This window comes from Phyllobates terribilis, unplaced genomic scaffold (genome assembly GCF_046119375.1).
Source record: "Phyllobates terribilis strain yellow unplaced genomic scaffold, ASM4611937v1 Scaffold_120__1_contigs__length_5212024, whole genome shotgun sequence".
Lineage (NCBI taxonomy): Eukaryota > Metazoa > Chordata > Amphibia > Anura > Dendrobatidae > Phyllobates > Phyllobates terribilis.
The window spans coordinates 2,541,256-2,566,907 of record NW_027362880.1 but is presented as its reverse complement, the minus strand read 5'-3'; the positions used below and the strand labels follow the sequence as shown (position 1 = coordinate 2,566,907).

The 25,652-nt window shown below is 41.7% G+C and overlaps 1 protein-coding gene across 1 annotated transcript in view; it reads right to left on the bottom strand.

Moving 5' to 3' along the window:
- The window catches only part of LOC141201631 (uncharacterized), a 375,891-nt gene extending 350,661 nt beyond the window's left edge, over positions 1–25,230 (bottom strand). Inside the window, exon 1 of the mRNA XM_073663647.1 lies at positions 25,114–25,230. Within this exon, the coding sequence (XP_073519748.1) occupies positions 25,114–25,195 (82 nt within the window). The 5' untranslated portion in view covers positions 25,196–25,230. The remainder of the gene's footprint in view (positions 1–25,113) is intronic.
- Between the last annotated feature and the right edge of the window lie 422 nt (positions 25,231–25,652).

Sequence of the window (25,652 nt, the reverse complement as noted above, 5' to 3'; positions counted from 1 at the left end):
CTTGCTTTTGTCCTTGGGTTGATATGCACATGTCAGACCAATGCACGTTCATCTCTGGTACACAGAACCCATCTCCTTCCTGAGTGGTATGAAGGCTTGACATTCCATTTTTGTTTGTACTTGCGTATAATTGTTTGTACAGATGAACGAGGCAGCTTCAGGTATCATGAAATTGTACCCACAATTTGTAATCCACAATTCTCTTCCTGATATCTTGGCTGATTTCTTTAGACTTTTCCATGATGGTACACAAAGAAGCAGTGTGTTTCAGATGTGCATTAAAATACATCCACAGGTGTGTTTCTAATTAACACAGATGCTGCCAAAAAGCTCAGAAAAAAAAATCAGAAGCTTCAAAACACATGACATCATCATATGGGCAGTCCAAAATTATTTAAAGGTATAGTAATCGTAGTGTATGGAAACTTTTGCAGTAAGCAATAAAAATGCCTTAAAACATTCTCTCTCTCATTGTTCTGGCATTTGGCAAATTTAAACTAATTGACCTAAAACGGGAAATGTTTATTCTGATTTCATCTCAGATATTGAGAAAAACATGCATATGTGTCTTTTTATATAGTGTATGTAAACTTCTGGTTTCAACTGTGTCTGTGTGTGTGTGTGTGTATATATATATATATATATATATATATATATATATATATATATATATATACAGTACAGACCAAAAGTTTGGACACACTTTCTCATTTAAAGATTTTTCTTTATTTTCATGACTATGAAAATTGTACATTCACACTGAAGGCATCAAAACTATGACACATGTGGAATTATATACTTAACAAAAAAGTGTGAAACAACTGAAAATATGTCTTATATTCTAGGTTCTTCAAAGTAGCCACCTTTTGCTTTGAAAACTGCTTTGAATACTCTTGGCATTCTCTTGATGAGCTTGAAGAGGTAGTCACCGGAAATGTTTTCACTTTACAGGTGTGCCTTGTCACGTTTAATAAGTGGGATTTCTTGCCTTATAAATGGGGTTGGGACCATCAGTTGTGTTCTGCAGAAGTCAGGTGGATACACAGCTGATAGTCCTACTGAATAGACTCTTAGCTGCTTTTTTCTTGCTATAATACAAATTCTAAGTAAAGAAAAATGAGTGGCCATCATTACTTTAAGAAATGAAGGTCAGTCAGTAAGAAAAATTGAGCAAACTTTGAAAGTGTCCCCAAGTGCAGTTGCAAAAACCAGCAAGCGCTACAAAGAAACTGGCTCACATGAGGACCGCTCCAGAAAAGGAAGACCAAGAGTCACCTCTGCTTCTGAGGATAAGTTTATCCGAGTCAACAGCCTCAGAAATCTCAGGTTAACAGCAGCTCAGATTAGAGACCAAGTCAATGCCACACAGAGTTCTAGCAGCAGACACATCTAGTCACCGGAAATGGTCTTCCAACAATCTTGAAGGAGTTCCCAGAGATGCTTAGCACTTGTTGGCCCTTTTGCCTTCACTCTGCGGTCCAGCTCACCCCAAACCATCTCGATTGGGTTCAGGTCTGGTGACTGTGGAGGCCAGGTCATCTGGCGTAGCACCCCATCACTCTCCTTCTTGGTTAAATAGCCCTTACACAGCCTGGAGGTGTGTTTGGGGTCATTGTCCTGTTGAAAAATAAATGATGGTCCAACTAAACACAAACCGGATGGAATAGCATGCCGCTGCAAGATGCTGTGGTAGCCATGCTGGTTCAGTATGCCTTAAATTTTGAATAAATACCCAACAGTGTCACCAGCAAAGCACCCCCACACCATCACACCTCCTCCTCCATGCTTCACGGTGGGGACCAGGCATGTAGAGTCCATCCGTTCACCTTTTCTGCGTCGCACAAAGACACGGTGGTTAGAACCAAAGATCTCAAATTTGGACTCATCAGACCAAAGCAGATTTCCACTGGTCTAATGTCCATTCCTTGTGTTCTTTAGCCCAAACAAGTCTCTTCTGCTTGTTGCCTGTCCTTAGCAGTGGTTTCCTAGCAGCTATTTTACTATGAAGGCCTGCTGCACAAAGTCTCCTCTTAACAGTTGTTGAAGAGATGTGTCTGCTGCTAGAACTCTGGGTGCCATTGACCTGGTCTCTAATCTGAGCTGCTGTTAACCTGCGATTTCTGAGGCTGATGACTCGGATAAACTTATCCTCAGAAGCAGAGGTGACTCTTTGTTTTCCTTTCCTGGGGCGGTCCTCATGTGAGCCAGTTTCTTTGTAGCGCTTGATGGTTTTTGTAACTGCACTTGGGGACACTTTCAAAGTTTACCCAATTTTTCAGACTGACTGACCTTCATTTCTTAAAGTAATGATGGTCACTCGTTTTTCTTTACTTAGCTGCTTTTTTCTTGCCATAATACAAATTCTAACAGTCTATTCAGGAGGACTATCAGCTGTGTATCCACCAGACTTCTGCACAACACAAGTGATGGTCCCAACCCCATTTATAAGGCGAGAAATCCCACTTATTAAACGTGACAGGGCACACCTGTGAAGTGAAAACCATTTCCGGTGACTACCTCTTGAAGCTCATCAAGAGAATGCAAAGAGTGTGCAAAGCAGTCATCAAAGCAAAAGGTGGCTACTTTTGAAGAACCTAGAATATAAGACATATTTTCAGTTGTTTCACACTTTTTTGTTAAGTATATAATTCCACATGTGTTAATTCATAGTTTTGATGCCTTCAGTGTGAATGTACAATTTGGTCTGTACTGTGTGTGTGTATATATATATATATGTATATATACAGTTATATGAAAAAGTTTGGGCACCCCTATTAATCTTAAGCTTCATGTTTTATAAATATTGGTGTTTTTGCACCAGCTATTTCAGTTTGATATATGTTATAACTGTTGGACACAGTAATGTTTCTGCCTTGAAATGAGGTTTATTGTACTAACAGAAAATGTGCAATCAGCATTCAATCAAAATTTGACAGGTGCATAAGTATGGGCACCCTTATCATTTTCTTGTTTTAAATACTCCTACCTACTTTTTACTGACTTACTAAAGCACTTTTTTTGGTTTTGTAACCTCATTGAGCTTTGAACTTCATAGCCAGGTGTATGCAATCATGAGAAATGCTTCTTAAAGTGGCCACTTGCAAGTTGTTCTCCTGTTTGAATCTCCTCTGAAGAGTGGCATCATGGGCTCCTCAAAACAACTGTCAAATGATCTGAAAACAAAGATTATTCATCATAGTTGTTCAGGGGAAGGATACAAAAAGCTGTCTCAGAGATTTAACCTGTCAGTCTCCACTGTGAGGAACATAGTAATGAAATGGAAGAACACAGGGACAGTTCTTGTTAAGGCCAGAAGTGGCAGGCCAAGAAAAACATCAGAAAGGCAGAGAAGAAGAATGGTGAGATCAGTCAAGGAAATCCTCAGACCACCTCCAGAGAGCTGCAGCATCAACTTGCTGCAGATGGTGTCACTGTGCATCGGTCAACTATACAACGCACTTTGCACAAGGAGAAGCTGTATGGGAGAGTGATGCGAAAGAAGCCGTTTCTGCAAGCACGCCACAAACAGAGTCGGCTGAGGTATGCAAAAGCACATTTGGAGAAGCCAATTTCTTTTTGGAAGAAGGTCCTGTGGACTGATGAAACCAAGATTGAGTTGTTTGGTCATACAAAAAGGCGTTATGCATGGCGATAAAAAAACACAGCATTCCAAGAAAAACACTTGCTACCCACAGTAAAATTTGGTGGAGGTTCCATCATGCTTTGGGGCTGTGTGGCCTATGCCGGCACCGGGAATCTTGTTAAAGTTGAGGGACGCATGGATTCCACTCAGTATCAGCAGATTCTTGACAATAATGTTCAAGAATCAGTGACAAAGTTGAAGTTACGCAGGGGATGGATCTTTCAGCAAGACAATGATCCAAAACACCGCTCCAAATCTACTCAGGTATTCATGCAGAGGAACAATTACAATGTTCTGGAATGGCCATCCCAGTCCCCAGACCTGAATATCATTGAACATCTGTGGGATCATTTGAAGAGGGCTGTCCATGCTTGGCGACCATCAAACTTAACTGAACTGGAATTGTTTTGTAAAGAGGAATGGTCAAAAATACCTTCATCCAGGATCCAGGAAATCAGTAAAAGCTACAGGAAGCGACTAGAGGCTGTTATTTTTGCAAAAGGAGGATCTACTAAATATTAATGTCACTTTTCTGGTGAGGTGCCCATACTTATGCACCTGTCAAATTTTGTTTGAATGCAGATTGCACATTTTCTGTTAGCACAATAAACCTCATTTCAAGGCAGAAACATTACTGTGTCCAACAGTTATTACATATATCAAACTGAAATAGCTGTTGCAAAAACACCAATTTTTATAAAACATTAAGCTTAAGATTAATAGGGGTGCCCAAACTTTTTCATATAACTGTATATATATGTATATATATATATATATATATATATGTGTGTGTGTGTGTGTGTGTGTGTGTGTGTGTGTGTGTGTGTGTGTGTGTATATACAGTATATATATATATATAAGTAAATCGTCATCATTAGGATACCATATTTATAGCCTACAATATCCGGACTAGCAATCAACATACAGGCCAAAGGTTCAATGGCTATCGCGAGAAGGAGGGGAGACAGGGGGCATCCCTGCCGAGTGCCCCTCCCCAACGCGATTGAAGCCGATAAGAGACCATTAGTTCTTATTTTAGCCTGAGGTCCAGAGTACAAAACCTGTATGTATGATAGGAATTTGGGACCCACCCCAAACCTTTTAAGAACCTCCCACAGGTATTTCCATTCTACGCCATCGAATGCTTTAGCCGCATCAAGAGAGAGAAAGAAAGAATAGCCTTATGTCCCATTATTACATCTGATCTTTGAAGAAAAAGCCTTCGTAAATTCATTGCTGTGGACCAGTTTGGAATAAAGCCTGATTGATCCTTATGAATAATCTCCGTAATAATGTGAAATAATCTATTTGCCAGGCCTTTGCAATATGTCTATCGATAGAAGAGAAATGGGACGATATGACTTGGGGTGTGTAATGTATAATGTTTAGATCTGTCTCTTTAAGAAAAGGAAGTCTTGTGACCGGAGAGTTAGAGACTGGAAGTGAGTTTTAGTTTCGGTTTCTAGTCTGCTGAGAAACATGTAATGCATTGTGCTGGAGGAAGAAGGACAAGAATAAAATACAGATAAAATCTACTCTCTTGAATTTCTTGTACTGTGAGGACATTACAACTTATATAGCGCCATTAATTCCACAGCGCTTTACAGACATTATCGTCGCTGTCCCCATTGGGGCTCACAATCTACATTCCATATCAGTATGTCTTTGGAGTGTGGGAGGAAACCGGAGAACCCGGAGAAAACTCACGCAAACACGAGGGGAACATACAAACTCCTTGTAGATGTTGTCCTTGGTGGGATTTGAGCCCAGAGCCGCAGCGCTGCAGTGCTAACCACTGAGCCACCATGCTGCCCCCCATGTTATGCTTGATTTACTTTTATCAGTCACCATTTTTATCATATACATATATATTGTATATATTTCTTAAATATTTTAATACTGTATATATATCTTAAATATTTTTAATAATTATATTTTTGTGTATGGTATAATTTCTTAATATTTGCACAGTTTACCTCAATTTGTTATTTCGGGTGGGAATTGAACTCACTCCCGCTTCATTTTTTGTTTTGCCATTCATTTTGCTCGAAGATCTCTTCTTTATTCCTCTTTCATGGCTTCTCTGGAGGATTGTACTAACATTTTCCCACGCTATGTCACGATTTCACCCAGCCTCTCACTCTAACAGCTGGGTTATCCCCGAATGCTGAGTTCATCTAAGTTCAGCGGAGGGACTTTCCCAGCAGCATAGATTTTTTCCCACGCTATTCTCTTAGCGATTTCTTTGGCCAGTATCTTTAGTTTAGTATCTTATTTCTCTTATACATTAACATTAAAAATGTGTTTTATATGTCCATATAATGTCTAATAATTAATATTCTAACATTCCAATGTGACAAACACTTTTATTCACTACAATCCACTTCTTAATAAATTTATGGTTTTATACACCCCAATCGCCCCTTTTTAATCCTCTGGTTCATTCACTCTTCTCCATTACATCGCTCACGCCAATGTCGATACTTTTGTTCTGTGACTTCTTGCCCAACCTACATAACTATATTTTTACATCACACTATATTTATATTTAGATTAAATTTATCACCAGAAATGTGTATTTTATTATTGTTTACAAGATAAATGAAATTGAGAAAATAAAAATATGTAATTTTGAAAGCTTTTATCATCATTTCTTCTTAAATTATTTACATTATTAAACTTTGACATATCATGTGTTCTTTTTTGGCGCCACATTTTTTCAAATTCACCAGTGTATATACTGTATATGGCTGTGTTCTGTCATTTGTCATATGTTTTTTGCCCTGAGGAGGAAGTATATTACTTTGACACGGATAGACAATAAAATAAAGCATGTTTTTCTAGTGTGGACCTGGATTAACTGTCATCTTCCAGCAGCGCGGATTTTCCACTTTTCGTTCCTTTCCACATACTACTGTTTCAGGAAACCAACTGCACGTCAGCAGGTACCACAGTTATAACTACAGTCGGTAGCGGAGAGCTTTGGGAAGCACTCATAGTACTAGAAAACTGACCCTGCAGCTGGGACTGTGAAGATCCTAGCTTGTAGTATTTCCTGGCCAGATCCTGGATCATCTGGGTCAGATTCGCTGCCTGATCACAGAGTGTAGGAATTGGATCCATTATTGGATATAATGTGATGCTAGTCACCACTCATGGACAGGCTGTGAGGCAGATTAGTCAAACATACCGGGGTCAGATACCAAGAGAGCACTTAGAAAACAAAAGAGAAAAGACAGGCGAAGTCAAGTCATGATCTGAGGTCATAATACCAGGAAGATAGCAGATCAGAGCAAAGGGGCTAGGCAAATGGATGGTCAGAACGAGGTTTAAAGTCATACAGCAAAGGACCAACAAACAGAGCACAGAATTACAAGGCAAACAACCGAGCAGATGCTATGTCTAGCAGAGGTCTGAGACTCAGCTAAGTTACTGGGTAATCACCTGGTACAGGGAACATCTGAAAGAAGCTCAACACCTCTCAAGACTCGGATTGGATGGCTGAGCTGTCCATCAAAACACCGACAACTCAGCACACCCCTGCACCACATGGCATGACTGAGCTGTCAGTCACAGCATCCGAGACACACTAAGCAGAGAAATTGTGACACTCTGATGTTTATTAGGCTGATACTTATTTAGAGTTGATTTCCGTATAAATTATTTCTCACATTAAGAACATGAAAAAGACTTCTGCCTGTGTGACTGCTCTGGTGACTAAGAAAAGATGATTTCTTCACAAAACATTTTCAACATTCTGAACGTGAAAAAGGCTTCTCCCCTGTGTGGGTTCTCTGGTGTCTAACAAAATATGATTTCTGGTTAAAACATATCCTACATTCTGAACAAAAAAAAGGCTTCTCCCCTGTGTGAGTTCTTTGGTGTTTAATGAGATTACATTTATGATTAAAATATTTCCCACATTCTGAACAGGAAAAAAGACTTCTCCCCTGTGTGAATTTTCTGGTGCGTGACAAGATTTGATTTCTGTGAAAAATATTTCCCACATTCTGAACAGAAAAAAGGCTTTTCCCCTGTGTGAGTTCTCTGGTGCTTAACAAAAACTGATTTCCGGTTAAAACATTTCCCACATTCTGAACAAGAAAAAGGCTTCTCCCCAGTGTGAGTTCTCTGGTGTGTAACAAGATCTGCTTTGTGATGAAAACTTTTCCCACATTCTGAACAGGAAAAAGGCTTCTCCCCTGTGTGACTTCTCCGGTGATTAACAAGATTTGATTTCCATAGAAAACATTTCCCACATTCTGAACAGGAAAAAGGCTTCTCTCCTGTGTGTATTCTCTGATGTCTGATAAGACTTGATTTCTCTGCAAAACATTTCCCACATTCTGAACATGAAAATGGCTTCTCCCCTGTGTGAGTTCTCTGGTGATTAACAAGACCTGATTTCTGGTTAAAACATTTCCCACATTTGAAACAAAAAAATCTATTCCCTGCTGGGTGAATTTTTTGATGTTTAAGAATATACTTTTCAACGGAAACACTATTTCCATTTTCTGAATGTGAAAATGGCTTCTTTGCATTAGGAGCAGTTTGTTTTTTAATGCTTATTTTGTGACTTTGATTTTCCATAGTGGTCGGTAATGAATCAGAAGACAGGACCTGTTTCATAGGATCAGATGACAGATCTTTGCTGTGAAGGGATGATGGTATATCTGGAGTAATGGCATTCACTTCAATTACATCTGGGATCTCAAGACCATTTGATTTCAAAACTGGAGATGTCAGCTGTCCCTCTGATCTCCTGGTACAGTCATCTGACAAGAAAAAAAAAAACTAATTATTATTTTTGAATAAAATATCCTTGAATTTTATATTTTTGAACATTTCTACTTAAACTGTCTGTAAAAATGGAAATTTATGTAAAAAAATTTAATTATTCACCAAGACAATGACAGTTCACAGTCTAATAGAAAACCTCATAGCATGAAGCAGTTGACCGTGGTGTTCAACTGATTCTGCCTCCCAAATATGGAATAAAAGCCACCAAACAGTGTTATATAGGTGAAAATAATAACAAGAAAAGCTTCTACTCATCTCACGAAAAAACAAGTCCCCACTCAGGTCCATCATCTGTCAGTGGAAAAACAAAGGTTTCCACATTATTAGTGGCTCAGATACTCTACAAATACACCCTAGGGCGTGGAGAGCAATGAATATTCATCTTCCTTAATAGCGCGAACACTGTAGCCACAGCACAGCTCCTGCTGTGCTCGGCGGTCAGTGTGCCTACTATTAAAGACCATGAATATTCACTACTACCCACTCTCCTGGATTGTAGTGAATAATCATGGTTTTTAATAGTGGGCACACAGACCTCCGAGCACAGCAGGAGCCGCACTGCAGCTACAGTGTGTGCGCTGTTATGGAGAGTGAATGGTCACTGCTCTCAACACACACAGTCCCAGCATGGGGAGCAGTGACTATTCCGGCACAGCATCTCAGTGTGAGGGTACATGACAGGGACGCCATGCGCCCCCTGCCATGAGAGGCGCACACAGTGAGTGTCGGCAGCAGAGCGGGACGCCATGTTTTACCAGTATGGGGACCAGAGGTCGCCATGCATTACCAGGGCAGGGATCAGGGGGGGCATGCATTACCAGGATGGGGATCAGGGAGGGCATGCATTACCAGAATGGAGATGAGGGGGGCCAGGCATTACCAGCATGGGGATCAGGGGGTGCCATGCATATCAGGATGGGGATCAGGGAGGGGGTGCCAAGCATACCAGGATGGGGATCGGGGGGTGCCAAGCATACCAGGATGGGGATCAGGGGGTGCCATGCATACCAGGATTGGGGATCAGGGGATGCCAAGCATACCAGGATGGGGATCAGGAGGTGCCTTGCATACCAGGATGGGGATCAAGGAGTGCCATTCATACCAGGATGGGGATCAGGAGGTGCCTTGCATACCAGGATGGGGATCAAGGAGTGCCATTCATACCAGGATGGGGATGAGGGGTGCCATGCATATGGGGATGGGGGCCACATATAACAGGAAGGAGGGGGGCATATATACCAGGATGGGGATATTAAAAGAATTGGGGGACATTACCCCTTTAACAGTGTCAGCAGCAGACCCCCTTCCCCTAAAATAATGCATCATGACCACAATTTTTGCTTAATTTTTTTTTCTATTTTGCTACTCTAAAACCTAGGTGCGTCCTATGGTCTGGTGCGTCTTTTAGTCTGAAAAATACGATAAGTGTAGCAGCCAATAATCTATATAAAATATAAATAAATAAATTGGTCCCCTTGGGAGGTTGTGGGGCCTTGACCATATGGTATTTATCCTTACTTATATGTTATATTTATTTTTGCATATAATGTATCTAGTATAGAACTTTTATTTATATATCCACTGGGATTTAATTAAGAATTTATTTATATTTTATATAGATTATTGGTTGCTACATTTATTTATTATATCTATGCACTTTATCATATATTTAGGATTAACCATTCATTGTCATCTACATGCTATACCCCATATATATAGTTTTCTCCTTGTAATCTCTTCCTTTTTTGGTTTTATCATTTATATTAATAAAAATTAAAAAATGTTATATTTTAAATACATTTTTCTGTTTAGTCATTATTTATTTGAGTAGGTTTAGTGCATGAAATAAGTATTTGATCATCTACTAACCAGCAAGAATTCTGTCTCTCATAGACCTGTTGGTTTTTCTTTAAGAAGCCCTCCTACTCTGCACTCCTACCTTTTCTAATTGCACTTGTTTGAACTCATTACCTCTATACAAGACACCTATCCACACATAATCAATATCACTCCAACCTCTCCACCATGGCCAAGACCAAACAGATGTCTAAGGACACCAAGGACAAAATTTTAGACCTACACAAGGTAGGGATAGGCTCCGCGACAATAGGCAAGCAGCTTGTTGAGAAGACAACTGTTAGTGCAATTAATAGGAAATGGAAGAAACACAAGATGACCGTCAATCTTCTTGTCTGAGGCTCTGTGACGACACAGCTTATCTTAATCAGCCATACGTCTAGATTTGTTAAGCCAAGAGAAATGCACTATTGTGTTTGTGTTGACTTTAAAACTTGTGTGTGTTTCTTTGGTAGGTCAAGAAGAACAGACCAGTATTTGTATAACGCTGAATGTTGTCTTCTCTTGGTTCTGAAACAATGACGTTTGTTATTATACTAATTGCATATTATACTAAAGCCAGCTAGATGTTGATTTAAAGAACCACCCCCCCCCTGCTATGTCGGCTGTGTGGGTGATTGAATGCTGAAACAATGAGACCTGATCCCTGTGGAATAATACCCTCCCTAACCCTTGCCCTGTGGATGTGTACTTGAAAGAACAAATGTGAACTATTTAAAGAACCCATGCCTCTGTAGCAGGCAGAATTGAAAGAGACTTTACAAGTAGAATCAAAGATCAGACTCTCTTCAGACCATCAGCTTGGTAGCATCAGTTTATTCAAAGAGACACAGATTTGTATTCTACAAGATTCCAGCCTAAGGGTATATGGCCCTGACTGGAAAGATACGTATCTGCTCCATTGACCATCAGAGAGCCCATGGAAACATTTGGAGAGACCAGGTTGGGACGATGAAGTCACCTGGCCCCTTGGATATGTTGTTTGGGGTTGCCAGGTGGGACCCTCCGGTAGCCTGGAACCCATGGAGACATTCTATCTGAGAAGCCAGATTGAGACCAGCTGGTCATCTGGCCCCATGGAAACTCTCGGAGAGGCCAGGGTGGGACCCTTGGGTCTCCTGGCCTTGTACCTCGATGGACTGTCAGCTTCCTAAGCTTGTCGATACCTTCTCTCTGTGGGGGCCCGCCAAAAGCGGGGAGCCTCTGGTTGAGGTAATTAGCCTTGGAAGTCCAAAAGTTGCAGCTGTTCTATCCCAGGCGGGCCAGCAGAAGGGTGAGACTGTGTAATGTTGTACCATCTTAGGTATTTGCTGGGACTGTTCTATGGGTTTATTGTCCATTTGGTGGTTCAATAAAGTATTGCCACACTGTTTTACCCTCACCCTGTGCTGTCTGAGTAGATTTATGCCCACGAAAGACCCTGTTTCTTCACAGGCTCCATGCAGGCTTCATCTCGCCTCGTGCGGTAAGGATGATTCTGAGAGACGTCATAATCAGCCCAGAACTACACAGGAGGATCTGGTCAATGACCTGAAGAGAGCTGGGACCAGAGTCTCAAACATTACCGTTAGTAACACCTCGCCGTCATGGATTAAAATCCTGAAGCACTCCCAAGGTCCCACTGCTCACGCCAGCACATGTCCAGGCCAGTTTGAAGTTCGCCAATGACCATTTGGATGATCCAGAGGAGGCATGGGAGAAGGTCATGTGGTCAGATGAAACCAAAATAGAACTTTTTGGTATCAACTCCACTCTCAATGTTTGGAGGAAGAAGAATGAGTACAACCCCCAGAACACCGTCCCAACTGTGAAGCATGGTAGGGGAAACATCATACTTTGGGAATGCTTTTCTGCAAAGGGTCATGTATTGCGAGATTTTGGCCAATAACCTTCCCTCAGTAAGAGCATTGAAGATGGGTCATGGCTGGGTCTTCGAGCATGACAAAGACCCGAAACACACAGTCAGGGCAACTAAGGAGTGGCTCCGTAAGAAACATTTCAGGTCCTGGAGGGCCTAGCCAGTCTCCAAACCTGAACCCAATAGAAAATCTTTGGAGGGAGCTGAAACTCAATGTTGCCCAGCGACAGCCCCGAACCTGAAACATCTGGAGAAGATCTGTATGGAGGAGTTGACCAAAATCCCGGCTGCAGTGTGTGCAAACCTGGTCAAGAACTACAGGAAACATCTGACCTCTGTAATTGTAACAAAGGTTTCTGGACCAAATATTAAGATCTGTTTGTTTATTGTTTCAAATATTTATTTCATGCAATAAAATGAAAATTAATTATGTAAAAACCATACAATGTGATTTTCTGGATTTTTTTTTGATTCTGTCTCGCACAGGTGAAGTGTACCTACGATAAAAATTATTGATCTCTCCATTCTTTGTAGGTGGGAAAACTTGCAAAATCGGCAGCGTATCAAATACTTATTTTCCTAACTGTTATGTGTTGCGCAATAAAATGGCAAATGTGCAATTTTCACTTTGCAACATCGTCTGTGTGCTAATTTCCAGTAAGTGGATGTGGAGTCAAAATCGTCACTAGTCCTATAGATTAATTCACTGAGGGTTATAATTTCCAAAATGGAGTCACTTTATGGGGATTTCTACTGCTCTGGTTTTCTGACATTTTGTCATATTAAGGTTTCTGGTGGGTCCCATCTCCTCTGGGATCTGCTCCTGCGATGTCTGCTTCTCTCGCCAGAAGCCGCCTTATTCATCCTGCAGGTGGCGCTGGTGATGGAGGAGACGTCAGAACCAGAAGCTCTGGGCGGCGCAGGCTCTGTTCAGCCACTAAGATTAGGGTTGCTGGGACCAGTAGTACCACCCAGTCTGGCAGTATGGGTGTGTGTGCTGTCCAGCTGGAGTAATCTGCTCCCTGCTTCAGCCAACTGGAAAGCACCACACCCTACTAAAGCTGGAAGCATATTGCCGGAAGCTGCCAGATACAGCCTTGTTCTCCTCTGGGTCAGTCCTCTGTGCTCAGCTCCCGGCTTGTGTATTTGTTTCCTGTTGTGACCTCGGCCCGTTTACTGACTACTCTTGTGTCTTCTGATTTTGTATGTTCTCTGCCCTCCTGGTTCTGACCCGGCTAACGGACTATTCTTCTTCCCATCTCACACTACAGAACAACAGGTAATACTGTGGCCCTACAGATACACTAGAACTTAGTGATGTTTTTTTACATAGGGGTCTCTGTCTAAGTCCAAATCTATTTAGAGGAGTTAACCCCTTTACCCCCCAAGGCTGTTTGCACCTTCATGACCAGGCCAAATTTTACAGTTTTACAGTGTCACTTTATGAGGTAATAACTCTGGAACGCTTCAACGGATCCCACTGATTATGAGCTTTTTCGTGACATATTGAACTTTATGTTAGTGGTAACATTTCTTTGATATTACTTGTGTTTATTTGTAAAAATAATCAAAATTTGGCAAAAACTTAATTTTATGAACTTAAATCAGTTATATCACACAAATTAGTTAATAAATAACATTTCTCACATGTCTACTTTATATCAGCACAATTTTTTAAACAATTTTCTTGTCTGTTAGGAAATTAAAAGGGTTAAAATTTGACCAGAGATTTCTCATTTTTCCAACAAAATTTACAAAACCATTTTTTTAGGGACCACATCACATTTGAAGTGACTTCAGGGGCCTATATGACAGATGACATATACTCAAAAGTGACACCATTCTAAAAATTGCACCCCTCAATGTGCTGAAAACCACATTCAAGTAGTTTATTAACCCTTCAGATGCTTCACAGGAATTTTTGTACTGTGGAAGGAAAAATGAACATTTAACTTTGTCACAAAAATTTTACTTTAGACTCAAATTTTTTTTATTTTCGCAAGGGTAACAGGAAAAAATGGACCCAAAATTTGTTGTGCAATTTCTCCTGAGCACGCCGATATACCATATGTAGAGGAAAACTACTGTTTGGGCGCGCAGCAGGACTTGAAAGGAACACCATTTGACTTTTTGAATGCAAAATTTTCTGGAATAATTAGCGGGCGCCATGTCGCGTTTGGAGAGCTTTTAATGTGTCTAAACAGTGCAACCACAAGTGACACCATTTTGGAAACCTCTCAGGGAACTTATCTAGATGTGCGGTGAGCACCTTGAATCCCCAGATGCTTCACAGAAGTTTATAACATTGAATCGTGTAAATAAAAATCACATTTTTCCAAAAACAATGTTATTTTAGCCCCAATTTTTTTATTTTCACAAGGATTGCAGGAGAGAATGGACACCAAAATTTGTTGTGCAATTTCTCCTGAGTGCGCAGATACCCCTTATGTGGTCGAAAACTACTTTTGAGGCACAGTGCCAAGCTCAGAAAAGAAGAGGTGCCATATTGGAGTTCACATTTTGCTGGACTGGTTTGAGGGTACCATGTCACATTGGCAGAGCCCCTGAGGTGTCAGAAGAGCAGAACCCCCCATATGAGACCTCATTTTACAAACTACACCTCTCAAGGAATTCATCTAGGGGTGCAGTGATCACAACAGGTGGGTCACCGAATTTTATACTATTGGGCAATTAAAAAAATAATTCCATTTTTACCACTAAAATTTTGTTTTAGACCCAGATTTTACATTTTTACAATGGGAAATGGGTAAAAATTGCATCAAAATTTGTCCCACAATTTCTGCTGACTGTATACCCCACATATGTGGTTGCACAGTACTGCTGGCATGACTCTGTTGTCGGGTATCCCGGGGGCAGGAGCTCCTTCCTGTCCCTAACATTAGGGGCACCGTAGCTGGTCCTGCTCCCCGGATTACTTCTGAAGGTAAAGACACCGGGCGCCACGTACCTTGTCTGAGTTCCTCAATCCGCCCACAGTCTGTTCCCTTCCACCACCCAGGGAAGAGGGGAGTAGTAATGTATGGCTGAACCCCAACCAGACTAACAAGGTAATACAAATAGGGCTAAAGGAAAATACCAATCATACAAATAAATGCACACAAACAACAGAGGTTAACACTGGGAAGTGGAGGATGGGGGACAAACCTAAATAGAAGAAGAAGAGGATAACACACAAACTAAACCACGCAACAGTCTTAGCTTAATCCTCCAAACGCCTTCTCAAACAACAACAGTCCAGCACACTCCTAGAACCATGCAGCATAAGCTAGCTCTGGTAGGATAGCCTGCCAAAGCCCAGTATATATAGGAGCGGGGAGTGGCTAACAGCGAACAGGTGAGAGCCTAAATGATGGTAAGCTTCTAGGAGCTTACAACTGAGCAGATTAACCCCCGGCAGAAACCTGCACTGTTTAATATGAAGGTGAAAGGCTTTTAATGAGTGGGAGGAATTAGAAGCTGCAGTCTTCTGGCTCCTCTCCGTCACAGTAAATCCATGTCAACTGCTTAGCCATACGGTGAGACTCGGGAGGGACAGAGCGCTATTGGTTTTAGCAGAAACCCAGTATAGTAATACAGTAGGCATCCTGGAGCACAGAATTTTCTGTATTAGTTTACGGACTCCATATACAGAACCCCTAAGTGCTACAAGAGCACAATCACCGCTCAAGTTACCCCATTTTGGAAATTATACCCTTTGGGAATTTATCTACAGGTGTTGTGACGATTTTGACTCCTTGGGTTTTCCAGAAACAAGCAGCAGTGGATGTTGCTGAGTGAAAATTGCAAACTTCCGTTGTAGTGACCAGTACGCTGTAGTGACCAGTAGATTATTCCCGGCTTATGCTTCTGGAGACATGCACCCATACAGTAAGAGGGCTCTCATCACTACAGAAATGCCAAACATGTGGACACTAACTGCGGTTTAGGCTTACTGGTGCTCAGAAGGGAGGGGGCATTTAGTTTTAGGAGCACAGAATTTGCTGAATTTATTTTGGGGTGCAAGGGCCATTTCGATTTTCCAGAGGCTTTGTGCCATCAGTAACATGGAAGCCCCCTATATTTCCGCTAACAGATGACGAACCCGAGTGGGAACTTGCTTTTTTTGTGGATTGAGTTGAAGCTGGGAACATTTTGGGAACATTTTACATAACATTTTGGATCACATTTATCCTGCACTCTATGCTGAGCACTTACATAAGGGTTTCCTTTTAAATCTCAGAGTGACGTAATTCAGATGAAACCCCGAGGCAGCAGAGTTACTCTCGACTCTGTCTGGCCTCTGTTCAGTGATGTCCTTTTTTCCCAGAGGTGCACAGAACTGTGGCCAATGACACTTTTATGCAAACCTAAAAAGACGGACACCGCCAGATCAAAGGCCAGACAGCATCCATGGTGCCTCCACCTGCCTCATTATAGGGAATATTCAGAGCGCAGGATAAATGTGAGCTGAGCCTTACTGCGATATTTGGGAGTTAGAATCAACAAATCAACAGCAGGTGAAGAATTGGTTTTATTTATTTTTTACGCTGCTCCTGTGCGGTATAGGTGATTAGACGACTTTATTCTTCGGGTCGGTGCAATTACAGCGATAGATTTATAGCGGGTTTTTATGTTTGGCTGCTATCACATACTAAAATACGCTTTTTTTCCCCCAAAAAACTAGTTTTTGCATAACCAGATTTTGTGAGCTATAATTTTTCCATATTTCTACTGAAAAAGTCATGTGAGGGCTTGTTTTTTGCAGGATGAGTTGACGTTTTTATTGGTACCATATTTGGGCAGATTACATTTTTTGATCGCTTTCTATTCCGATTTTTGAGAGGCAGAATAAACAAAAAACAACAATTCAAGAATTGTTTTTTTTTTTGTTTTTTTTATGCCGTTCCACGTATGGTAAAATTGATAAGGCAGCTTTATTTTTCTAGTCAGTACGATTACAGCGATACAACATTATGTAGTTTTTTTATGTTTTGACGCTATTACAGAATAAAAACAATTTTATCGAAAAAAAAATATTTTTGCATTGCTTCATTCTGAGAGCTATAATTTTTTTATTTTTCCCCTGATGGAGCTGTATGGCGGCTTGTTTTTTTGCAGGACAATGTGACGTTTTCATAGATACCATTTTTATGTACAGTACATTCATCTTTTTGATTGCATTTTATTCCACTTCTTGTTCTGCGGTATGATGATAAAGCATTGTTTTTTGCCTAGATTTTTACTTTTTTATGGTGTTTAGTAATTGTATTAACTAGTGGGATGGTTTAATATGGTTGGGTCGCTCTAGACACGGCGATACCAAATATGTCTACTTTTATTGTTTATTTATCCATTTGATTTATAATAATATTTATTTATGGGTACAATATATTTTTTATTTTTTTAATTAGTATTTTGTGATTTTTTTAAAAAATATTGTTACAACATTTCTCCACTTTTTTACTTAGTCCCACTGTGGAACTTCCCAGCTTTAAAGGGGATACCCACCAGGCTAGGGAGCCTTTTAAGTCTGGAGTTAAGGGCATCTTTTTGTCCAGGCCTGACGGACGTTTGTCCCAAGCGGAGCTGATTTCATTCTGAAGAATTCTGGAATGTGCCTGACACCACTTTACACAGGGGATGCACAATGTCATGGTCCCCAGAACACTCATAGCTTCCCTGACCGTTACTTCCCTCTTTCTGCAAAAGGAACTGAATTTTTTTACTATGTCCCGAGCTTTCTTTTGAGGGAGTTTGGACAAGCCCCAGTGCGAATCTAATAGCACTCCCAAGAATATCTTCTGGTTGCTTGGAGCTAGGTCTGATTTTCCTAAATTTAGAACTCACCCCAAGTCTGACAATACTCGCATTACCCGACGCTGATGAAGAATTAACTGCGCGTCTGAATCTGCTACTAGAAGAAAGTCGTCTAGGTAGGGAATTATGACTATGCCCTCTCTCCTTAGACGGGAGACTACTTCCGTCACTATTTTGGTGAAAATACGGGGTGCCGATGACAGGCCGAACGGAAGACATTGGAACTGATAGTGGCTTACGCCACCTTTCCCTCTTGTTGCAAACCTGAGGTATCTCTGTCTTGAAGGGTGTATGGGAATATGGTAATATGCCTGCTTCAAATCCAAGGTACACATCACCGCGTCTTTGGGTACCAGAAGTATCACCGATTTTATTGACTCCATTTTGAACCTCTTGTACTTTACCCACTGGTTCAGGGGTCTGAGGTTTATAATTGTCCTGTACTCTCCCGATGGTTTTTTTATGGAGAACAGTCTTGAATAATGGCACCTGTATCTCTCTGAACGAGGGACCGGTGTTATTGCTCCGTCCTGGAAAAGCTGCCTGATGTCTACTTCCAGCCTTCTGAGGGCCGCTGTTGAACTGGCTTCCGTGATCTGAAATCGTCGGGGGGGGAATTGAGAAAACTCGATCTTGAACCCGTGTTCTATAAGTTGTAAAATCCACTGATTTTGGGTTATTCTCTGCCAACTTCCTAGGAAATGCTGCAGCCGAATGCTGTCCAGTACAGGTCCAAAAACCTGTAGGCCGGAAAATGGGATAGCACAAAGTTTGTTTTTGGACTGCATATCGCCTGTCCAAGACCTCAGCCAGAGTGCCCTACGGGCCGAATTCAACAGTGCATCGTTACTTGCCGCGAACCGGACAGATTCTGCTGACGCATCTGCCATGAAATTTACTGCCATCCTGACCATGTATAAAGCCTCGGCTATATCCTCCCTGGAAGCACTCTTTCTCAGTTTGGCTTCCAGGTCCTCCAACCATAAGCCTGCTGATCTGGCCATGGACGTGGCCGCAATATTGGTCTTGATGATTGCAGCTGAAGCCTCCCAGGCACTTCCTCTTTAATCATAGCCTTTACTTCGGCTCTAAATGTGGCCTGCTCCTCCGCCATAACTTTTGCTATACAGTCCTTGCACAGCTGTTTGTTATATGTGTCCAGAAGCCTGGTAGTACAAGTTGGGCATCGCCTAGCCCTCTTCTTAGGAACTGATCCCTTTGGGGTCCCTTTATTCTATGGACAGTATCAGACACAGGCAGTTTGTCAGGATAAATCACCATAGCTCAGCTACAAAAAAAGGGGGCCCATAGATGCTCACTTACATGACCCAGGGAGATGGCCGTGGAATCCGTGTGCTGCGCGGGGCTACCCTCCATAGCTCACTATAGGTGCAGTGCCTAACCGACAGACACACATGGACAGATTTTACCTGTCTGCCGTCTTCGCCGCCATCTTCCCCAGGCTTCTCCTTCCTGCTGACCTCCTAACCGGAAGTGCGTTCCAGGGTGGAACTCATGCCGCAGCCGCGTCACTGGAATTGCGCTGGCCGGCAGAGGCAGCACGCCCAGAGCCCTCCGAGGAGGGAAGCGGCGCCTTCCAGGAGCTCCGCTCCACTGGGCTGGCTGAGGGACCAGGACGGGTTTCAGCCGGCAGCCTGTCTTGACAGCGGGAGGAGACAGGTATGGCAACCCCTCCGTCCCCTGGGCTGCTCCTATGCTTTCAGCGCTGCTGCGCCCTCTCATGTGCCTGTCCGACTAGGGACAGGAAAAACACAGGCGATGGAGGGTGGGGAGGGGCCTTTAACCTCTCGTGTGTTCCTGCCCCTAGTCGGACATGAAGGACTACCTCCTGGTGTGCTGTCAGGAGGGACGTCCTGGAAAAAACCATTACACTCACCTTCCGATGGCCCCCGGTCTCCTTCTCCGATGCGTCCGGTCTCCTCGGTGTCTCGCAGTGGTGTAAAAGGACCTTCCATGACGTCATTTAGCCATGTGACAGGTCACTCGACCGCCGACGTCAGCACTGACACCCACCCACAGCGCTGATACACACCCACAGCGCTGACACACACCCACAGCACTGACACACACCCACAGCGCTGACACACTGAGCTTCCTAGTTTTGATTCCTACGATAGCACAGTGTCTATCGACTCCTGTAAAACATGATATTAGACCTTCCTAGCTAGCACTAAGCCGAAGTTCAAGCCTTACGTGTTTCATCATTTTTTTATAACTGCCATGATCATCAGGGGCTAGCGGTCTGTTTAATATCTAAATAGAATTCGTTACTATGATAGTTTCTTGATAAACATATCGGCATGGTTGCTGGCCATGTTCGGCGGCCAAGCAAGCATGTCTTTATAGGTAGGAACATCCCACCTCCTTCCTCCCTATTCTCAACTTGACCAATCCTTGGACGGAAGTGTGAAAAACTTATTGCATCATTCCCTAGAAGACTCATGGCTGTACTAGCTGAAAGGGGGCTTCTACTCAATACTGAGTAAAGGGTCTGAATACTTATGACCATGTGATATTTCAGTTTTTCTTTTTTAATAAATATTCAAAAATTTCTACATTTCTGTTTTTTTTCAGTCAAGATGGTGTGCAGAGTGTACTTTACTGAGAAAAAAATGAACTTTTTAGAATTTACCAAATGGCTGCAATGAAACAAAGAGTGAAAAATGTAAAGGGGACTGAATACTTTCCATACACACTGTACTTTCTATCTGTGCAGCATTATTCATAATCTTACATCTACCAGAAATATATGCTTTGATCCAGGGTGGGCACCTTATTACATGTAATATTTCATAAATTTATGTATATTTATGTATGTGCCTTTTATAAGGTGGTTTACATCTAATGCTTTTTCTGCCTTTTTAATTATGTTTTAACTTTTTGGTGCTTGTGTGTGGTATTTAATAAAATTTATAATTCTTCTTAAAATTATTATTTATTGTTATTGACTTACTTATTCAGAATGTCTGGTGCCCATTTTTACACCCTTTTATTGTTCTTCTCTATATATTTCCTTGGATGCTGGGGCACAGCGTTCCTTTATAAATGTGTGGTGCCAGGTCTTCTTGTCTCTATACCCAGCTCTCTTCAGGTCATTGACCAGGTCCTCCCATGTAGTTCTGGGCTGATTCCTGACCTTTCTCAGAATCATCGCTGCCCCACCAGGCGAGATCTTGTATGGAGCCCCAGCCAGAGGAAGATTGACAGTCATCTTGTGTTTCGTCCATTTTCTAATATTGTGCCAACAGTTGTTGCCTTCTCTATTGTCCTGTAGCCCATCTGAGCCCTGTACAGGTCTACAATTTTCTCCCTGGTGTCCTTATACAGCTCTTTGGTCTTGGCCATGGGGGAGAGATTTGAGTGTGATTGATTGAGTGTGTGGACAGGTGTCTTTTATACAGGTAACGAGTTCAAACAGCAGCAGTTAATACAGGTAGTGAGTGCAGAGTAGGAGGGCTTCTTAAAGAAAAACTAACAGGTCTGTGAGAGGCAGAATTCTTGCTGGTTGGTAGGTGATCAAATACTTATTTCATGCAATAAAATGCAATTTAATTATTTAAAAATCATACAATGTGATTTTCTGGATTTTTTTTTACATTCTGTCTCTCACAGGTGAAGTGTACCTACGATAAACTTGAAAAATCAGCAGTGTATCAAATACTTATTTTCCCCATTCTTTTGCCTCTTGAGAAAGCCCATAATATAGGGGCAAAACGCGCGTCGAGGTTCTCTTCTGGTCACTTGGCACCTTAAGTTCATCCTGTTCCTGGTCTGCCTGTCACTTTTTCTCTACTGGCCCCCCCTACTAGCGATTGGTAAGGGATACTTGAATTTTTCTTGATATCTTATATATACCTGCACACTTGTGCGGCTACCCCTCATCTATGGTATATCTTACATGCTATTTGCTTGCCTTTCCCCTTCCCCCTTTTTTGTTTGGGGGGGCCTTTGATATATACATTTTCTATATATGTTACCATGTACTGTATTTTGTAATCTGCTATTTACTCTGTGTTGCCACTGCTGTGGCCTTTTTACTATTTTGTATCCAATAAAGCTATATTGATTTTATGCCTATATATACTCTGTTTCTCCTGTTATATCTGCATTCAATATTGAGTAGGCTTGTGGCTATTAGAAGCTATGTATTTCCTAGTTGTCTTTTCGTCACGACTTTAAAAAATGAAGGCCGTCTTGCATATACTTATTTTCCCCACTGTAGCAGCAGCTAGGGACGTCCATCACGATAGCTTCATCCTCATCGCTAATGCTATAATATGAGAAGTTCAGCTAACAGGCTCTTGTGATTGGCATTATGTAGGAGACAGTGTATTGTACTATATGACTGTTGACAAGATTAGGGATAAAGCAAGAGAATCTCTCAATATCCTATAACTGCTGCTATAAGCACAAGATAAGAGAAACTGCCAATGTGTCGGCTTCATGAATTTTAAAGCAGCTTACCACAGTGAATTTATTCACAGTTCTTCTGAATAAATTGTTCTGTTAGATACAAACGGTAGGAAGATCTGTTATCCTGATTAAATAAATATAATTGATATACAGTACAGACCAAAAGTTTGGACACACCTTCTCATTTAAAGATTTTTCTGTATTTTCATGACTATGAAAATTGTACATTCACACTGAAGGCATCAAAACTATGAATTAACACATGTGGAATTATATACTTAACAAAAAAGTGTGAAACAACTGAAAATATGTCTTATATTCTAGGTTCTTCTAAGTAGCCACCTTTTGCTTTGATGACTGCTTTGCACACTCTTGGCATTCTCTTGATGAGCTTCAAGAGGTAGTCACCGGAAATGGTCTTCCAACAATCTTGAAGGAGTTCCCAGAAATGCTTAGCACTTGTTGGCCCTTTTGCCTTCACTCTGCGGTCCAGCTCACCCCAAACCATCTCGATTGGGTTCAGATCTGGTGACTGTGGAGGCCAAGTCATCTGGCGTAGCACCCCATCACTCTCCTTCTTGGTCAAATAGCCCTTACACAGCCTGGAGGTGTGTTTGGGGTCATTGTCCTGTAGAAAAATAAATGCAAACCGGATGGAATAGCATGCCGCTGCAAGTTGCTGTTGTAGCCATGCTGGTTCAGTATGCCTTCAATTTTGAATAAATCCCCAACAGTGTCACCAGCAAAGCACCCCCACACCATCACACCTCCTCCTCCATGCTTCACGGTGGGAACCAGGCATGTAGAGTCAATCCGTTCACCTTTTCTGCGTCGAACAAAGACACGGTGGTTGGAACCAAAGATCTCAAATTTGGACTCATCAGACCAAAGCACAGATTTCCACTGGTCTAATGTCCATTCCTTGTGTTCTTTAGCCCAAACAAGTCTCTTCTTCTTGTTGCCTGTCCTTAGCAGTGGTTTCCTAGCAGCTATTTTACCATGAAGGCCAGCTGCACAAAGTCTCCTCTTAACAGTTGTTGTAGAGATGTGTCTGCTGCTAGAACTCTGTGTGGCATTGACCTGGTCTTTAATCTGAGCTGCTGTTAACCTGCGATTTCTGAGGCTGGTGACTCAGATAAAGTTATCCTCAGAAGCAGAGGTGACTCTTAGTCTTCCTTTCCTGGGGCGGTCCTCATGTGAGACAGTTTCTTTGTAGCGCTTGATGGTTTTTGCAACTGCACTTGGGGACACTTTCAAAGTTTGCCCAATTTTTTGGACTGACTGACCTTCATTTCTTAAAGTAATGATGGCCACTCGTTTTTCTTTACTTAGCTGCTTTTTTCTTGCCATAATACAAATTCTAACAATCTATTCAGTAGGACTATCAGCTGTGTATCCACCTGACTTCTGCACAGCACAACTGATGGTCCCAACCCCATTTATAAGGCAAGAAATCCCACTTATTAAACCTGACCGGGCACACCTGTGAAGTGAAAACCATTTCCGGTGACTACCTCTTGAAGGTCATCAAGAGAATGCCAAGAGTGTGCAAAGCAGTCATCAAAGCAAAAGGTGGCTACTTTGAAGAACCTAGAATATAAGACATATTTTCAGTTGTTTCACACTTTTTTGTTAAGTATATAATTCCACATGTGTTAATTCATAGTTTTGATGCCTTCAGTGTGAATGTACAATTTTAAAAGTCATGAAAATGCAGAAAAATCTTTAAATGAGAAGGTGTGTCCAAACTTTTGGTCTGTACTGTATATTGCAATAATTTTGAGTGACAAACTCTTTACTACTAATATCCTAGCTGACTTTCAGTTCAGGGACCACTGAGTCAATCATTTTTACATTTTGCTACTATATTTCTAGTTTTAATCGTGAAAAAATAAAAGTTAATTTTTACCCTTTACTCCAATTGGATTAGTCTGTGAATTTTGGAAATATAAGTTTTGGAGATATATAATAATTTGTCAGAGCAATGAGTGGATTTACAGATCTGGGCAGTTAACAGTCAGCATCTACTAATCCCAGGGGGTAGGTGGATCCTCCAGGTTGTAAATTCTATAGAAAAGGACTTTCACAATTTCATAAAGTCATTTGAACAGTTTTAGGTGGAGGACAATGTTGTACTTTAACGGCAAAATGGTGATCACATGACCAATAAAGCAGCCACAGCCGGTGTCTGAGAAGAATCTGTGATTTCTCTGCATTCAGTGGTTAGTACTCACCTGGGTAGTCATATGTAGGAATCTCCTCTTTACACCGCTCATCACCCCTCACATATGTCTCTGTAGTATTAATATGGGTCAGATCTTCACCCTGAAACAAATATTGTAAAAGTCACAGACAGATGGAGAAGTCCCATCTATGATCAGCTCTAATCCTGCCATCTCCACCATTCTCATTACACAAGTATAAAACATATAATACTGGTGGATAAAACAAGACTGAACACAAGACCTTCACAGCCGTCTACACATCATAGGGGAGATCTCATGACACCTTCTCTCCATCTACCTGATGATCCTGAGGAACATTGGGATCTTCTTGTTTACAGTCCAGTGGAAGAAGAGGACGGGGACATCTCTCTGGTGTTGTCCTCTTACTGGATAGATCTGGAGGAAACACATACAGGGGCTGAATTCATTCTTTACATACAGATAATTATAGGCCATGTGTATTTAGTCCTGTCTATTACCTGGTGATGTGAGGGGCTGGGGAACCTCCATCATGACGTTTTTGTACAGATCTTTGTGTCCTAAATACTCCCACTCCTCCATGGAGAAATAGACGGCGATATCGTGACACCTTATAGGAACCTGACACATACAATGATACTGTCATCCCTCGATCCCTTCATAGCGTTACTGTATAATGCCCCAGCATTCCCAGCAGTGTCACCTCTCCAGTCAGCAGCTCAATCATCTTGTAGGTGAGTTCTAGGATCTTCTGGTCATTGATGTCCTCATGTATCAGGGGGTGAGATGGAGGTCCGGTTTTTGGGCTCAGGGGTCTTCCCCATCCCTCAGACACAGGGTCCTGACAGCGCTCTCTAGAGGTCTTCTTCACTACTGTGTAATCCTGGTTATGGAGAGACACATTAATAAATCTCACTACAGACATTTCCAGAGTCCTCACCTCTCCAGTTCTGTCCATCTGTTATTCCCATAGATAAGAATGATGTAACGTGACGTCATCAGAATCTCTCACCTCTCCAGTAACCCGGAAGAGGATCTC